This window comes from Salvelinus sp. IW2-2015, unplaced genomic scaffold (assembly GCF_002910315.2).
Source record: "Salvelinus sp. IW2-2015 unplaced genomic scaffold, ASM291031v2 Un_scaffold1316, whole genome shotgun sequence".
In the NCBI taxonomy this organism is placed as follows: domain Eukaryota; kingdom Metazoa; phylum Chordata; class Actinopteri; order Salmoniformes; family Salmonidae; genus Salvelinus; species Salvelinus sp. IW2-2015.
The window spans coordinates 225,568-230,050 of record NW_019942838.1 but is presented as its reverse complement, the minus strand read 5'-3'; the positions used below and the strand labels follow the sequence as shown (position 1 = coordinate 230,050).

Sequence of the window (4,483 nt, the reverse complement as noted above, 5' to 3'; positions counted from 1 at the left end):
GGCTATAGATTATGTCGGATGGTATCTGAACTCCTTCGCGTGGAACGTTGTGGCCTGCCTACTAAATATTTTTGGCGTCTCAACAGTGTTAAGAGTCACATGACGACAGTGGAATGTATCGGTATGTTCTGATTGGCATCCCAGAGACGATTCTTTTTAGTTAAATGTTCTATCAAGTATGGGATTGTTCTTGTGGTGTCTGTAGAGAGAATGTACACAGAATGATAAGAGGCCTCGTTTCGCAAGTATTTTAGGTTGTCAGCAGGATTCATCTAACAGCTGACGTGAACATAAAACATTAGAACATTTCCTTGCTATTTATTCAGTTAGTTGTCTGTGTTCTGTCTGTGCAGAGAGACCTGTACTGTCTGACCTTCCAAAACTCAAGGACACCCAGATTAGTAGAGAAGAAGACGATCATGAAATGTGACATACAGGGAGGAGGAGACTCTGACTGGAGTATGAGTGGCATAACAACAGAAGTCAGTCTACCTAATAAAAAGCCAGAGTACAGATCAGTCTGTCTACCGTCTAACAGTGGTTCATATACCTGTCAGGGTGTAAAGGGAACAAGCGCTCTGAAACCAGTGATGCTGTACAATGACCATTTCTGGTAAGTCTAACTAATAATTAAAACATCTCAGGGTAATTAAATATTACACTGAGTGAACAAAACTTAAGAACACCTTCTTAATATTGAGTTGCAACTCCACTTTTTGCCTCGAAAGAGTCTCAATTCGTCGGGCATGAACTTTATAACGTGTCAAAAGCGTTCCACAGGGATGCTGTCCATGTTGATTCCAATGCTTCAACAGGGTGTCAAGTTGGCTGGATGTCCTTAGAGATGGTGGCCATTCTTGATACACAGTGAATCTGTTGAGTGTGAAAACCCAGGAGCGTTGAAGTTTTGCGCAAACCGGTGCACCTGCACCTCTACCATACCTCTCAAAGGCACTTCAATCTTTTGTCTTGCCCATTCACCCTCTGAATGGCACACATAACAATCCATGTCTCAATTGTCTGAAGGCTTAATTAAGAATCCTTCTTTAACTTGTCTTCTCCCCTTCATCTAAACTGATTGAAGTGGTTTAACAGGTGACATGGATGGATTTACCTGATTTACTGGTCAGTCTATGTCAGGAAAGTGTCCTAATGTTTTGTAACTCAGTGTATATGTTGCAACTAATATTGCAGCTCTTACATCATTCTTTACATTTCTCTCAGAACAAACATCCATGGATACAATAACTAAAAAAGCTTCAGTATAACAATACATCCACTATTGAATATTGAAAATGGAAGGCCAACATATTTAGTGGGGCTCCAGTCCACAAAGTAATACGTAGGCCAGCCTAATATGGTTCTCAATCAGAGGCAGCTGTCAATCGTTGTCCCTGATTGAGAATCATATATAGGTGGCTTGTTTTGTGTTGAGATTTTGTGGGTGGTTGTCTCCTGTGTCAGTGTTTGTGCCACACGGGACTGTGACGGTTAGTACGTTTGTTGTTTTGTATTCTTGTCTAGTTTTCATGTCATTAAATTATGGAAACTTACCACGCTGCACATTGGTCCTCCGATCCTTCTCGCCTCTCCTCGTCTGAGGAGGAAGAGCTAGACTGCCGTTACATATATGCAGATGTTTTAATATTCTGCTCTGCATTTTCTCAGCTCTGCCTGAAACTACACTGACTGTAGAGCCAAACCCTGTGTTRCCTGGAGAGACAGTTACTCTGACGTGTTCAGTAGGGTCTGACAGTAACTGGAGCTATCAGTGGTACAAAGATCATTATAATAATGTAGTATCCCAGTCTGTCAGACACACTATAACAGGAGACACCCTCACCATCAGTAGAGTTACTGAGTCTGACCAGGGTCTCTACTGGTGTCAGGGAGAGAAGATCCAGACCCACATCTTCACAACAAAGTAATGTTATTACCCTCACTGTGAATGGTGAGTTACTTTGTTGTGTCTCTCTTGTGTGTCAAACACTATTTATATTGAGTCAATCAAATAGACATGGTCAGTGTGTTAATATTTAGTTACTGTATTACCTACTGAAGTAAGATCATCATCTGGAAAGATTGGTTCTCTGACTACARATGTCTTAATATTTAACTGTGTTTCTACAGCTCTGCCCACGGCCTCAGTGAGTATCTCTCCTCAGGGTCTCCTCTACTCTGGAGAGACAGTCAGCATGCAGTGTTACATATCAACGGACACAGACTGGACGTACAGCTGGTTTACAGGCAACAACCTCAAATCCAGTACGCCTGGTCAAACCATCACCACTCTGTCTAACCAGGCTGGTCAGTACAGATGTGTTGGGGTGAGGACAGGTCGGCCTCAGTGGTCTCAACTCAGTGTTTTCCTCCCCATCAGTGTTACTGGTGAGTTCACTATTGATTCTCCATCACTAACTTGTTGAGGTTGTTGTCATAGTGTATCAGGACACTGGATTTGACCACTCAAACATATTGAAATACCAACAGATTATCAGCCGTCGACTACACTGACTTCAGACAAGGAGGACGTATTCACAGGAGACAGTGTGACACTGAGCTGTACTGTAGAGTCTTCTGGATGGAAGTTTTACTGGTACAGACACAGACCAGACTCTACACCAGTAACCACAACCTCTGTATACTCCTACACACTCAGCTGGGTCAGTGTCTCTGATGGAGGACAGTACTGGTGCAGAGCTGGGAGAGGAGACCCAGTCTACTACACCCTGTACAGTGACCCAGTCCAGATAAACATTACTGGTGAGTCTAAAACAGTTTTAGTCCCCTCATGTGTAGAATATATATATTTACTAGGTTCTGACTGCGTCTCTCTTTGTTTCAGATCTGCAGCGTTGCAATGTTCGTCTTCAGAATAGTCCAACAGCAAACTCAACACTTTAGATCAAAAGACGCCTCTCACGAGCTGTGGGCAGAAGGTGGTATCTACTGCAGGGAGACTGATGAGATACACCAGAGAGAGGAGGTGAAGTCAGTGTGTGCTTCTAACAGTGGCGATCAATAACAGGGTCCACGATGTTACCAATCAAGCTACACATACACAGGGCAACAGTGGAGTGTAGCTGGTGTGAGTCTGGATCAGGAGAGTACAGAATGCTGTAACATCACAGTGCATGGTATGTCTATGTACGACATTCCACACAAAACAACAACATTTCATGATAATAGGGAATGTTCAATTCGTAACTTAATTGCATCATATAAAATACAAGACATAATATTTTAAGGGTGAGATTCCAGTTTTGCAGGTACTTTAGCAGTGTGTATTTATATATTAATTACACAGATGGTGATGGATCCTGAGAGCCTGCCAGTCCGTGACTGAAGAGACTCGTGACTGCTGCGCTGCAATTCTGGGCAACAAGCTCTAAACATCAAACCCAAGGCTGATCTACAAAGATGGTAGCACTCAATCAAGAATGAAGGACCACCAGGAGAGATGACCATTCCCTGCAGAGTCCAAAGTCGGATGAAGGATTCTCAAAGTGCCAAATCCCCTGACAAGGGAGAATCACACAGAGAGCTGGATGACAGTGAAAGTGAGAAAACGATACTGTGTATGCTCGTCGTTAGAATGGACCAAGATGCAGCGTGGGGAGGTTTAATCATATTTATAATGATAACACAGGCAACAAAAGAAGAGAAAACGACGAAACGTTACAGCTCTGTAGGGCGTATACAGCACATAAACGAACAAGATCCCACAACATAGCGTGGGGGAAAGGCTGCTAAGTAGATCTCCCAATCAGAGACAAGAAGAGCACTTGCTCTGATTGTGGAACCACACTGGCCAAAACACAAAGGAAATAGAAAGACGATAGAATGCCCACTGCCCGATCACACCGTGACAGTGAACCCCCCCCCCAAAGGTGGCGGATCCGGACGCAAAACTATAGGGGAGGGTCTGGGTGGCCTCTAGCCCGGATCGGCGGCTCCGGTTCGGGAATGCCCGGTCCGACGCTGATCCTCTGCCTCCTGAACAGACGGGATCGCGCGGAGACCTCCCCCGACCGTGAGTATTGGTTGCGGAGGAACCGGACTGTGGATATGATCGCCGGAGGCTCTGAACTGGGAACAACCGCTGAGGACTCTGTACTGCAGACCATCGCTGGAGACCCGGATCTGCGGACCGTCGCTGGAGGTTCCGGACTGCGACGGTCGCGGAGCTCGGATGGGAACCGTCGCTGGAGTCGGACTGGGACCGAGTCGGCTGGAGCTCCGGACTAGGAACCGTCGCTGGAGGCTCCGGACCAGCGAACGCGCTGGAGCTTCAAGGACTAGGAAACAGTCTGTTGGGTAGGCTCCGTGTCCATGGATCTCACACAGGCTTCCTGGCCCGGATCATCACTGGAGCTTCATGCCATGGATATCACTACAGATCCGGTGCCATGGATCATCACTACAGGCGCTGCATGGATCATGTCACCAAACAGGCTCGGGCCATGGATCATCACTGGAGTGC

The 4,483-nt window shown here is 45.7% G+C and overlaps 1 protein-coding gene across 1 annotated transcript in view; it reads left to right on the top strand.

The window, feature by feature from the left end:
- The first annotated feature begins 1,867 nt into the window (after nucleotides 1-1,867).
- LOC112070414 (leukocyte immunoglobulin-like receptor subfamily B member 2) overlaps nucleotides 1,868-4,483 on the top strand; it is a 9,634-nt gene continuing 7,018 nt past the window's right edge. Inside the window, exons 1-4 of the mRNA XM_024137825.2 lie at nucleotides 1,868-1,951; nucleotides 2,131-2,388; nucleotides 2,491-2,763; nucleotides 3,941-4,210. Of these exons, the coding sequence (XP_023993593.1) occupies nucleotides 2,196-2,388; nucleotides 2,491-2,763; nucleotides 3,941-4,210 (736 nt within the window). The 5' untranslated portion in view covers nucleotides 1,868-1,951; nucleotides 2,131-2,195. The remainder of the gene's footprint in view (nucleotides 1,952-2,130; nucleotides 2,389-2,490; nucleotides 2,764-3,940; nucleotides 4,211-4,483) is intronic.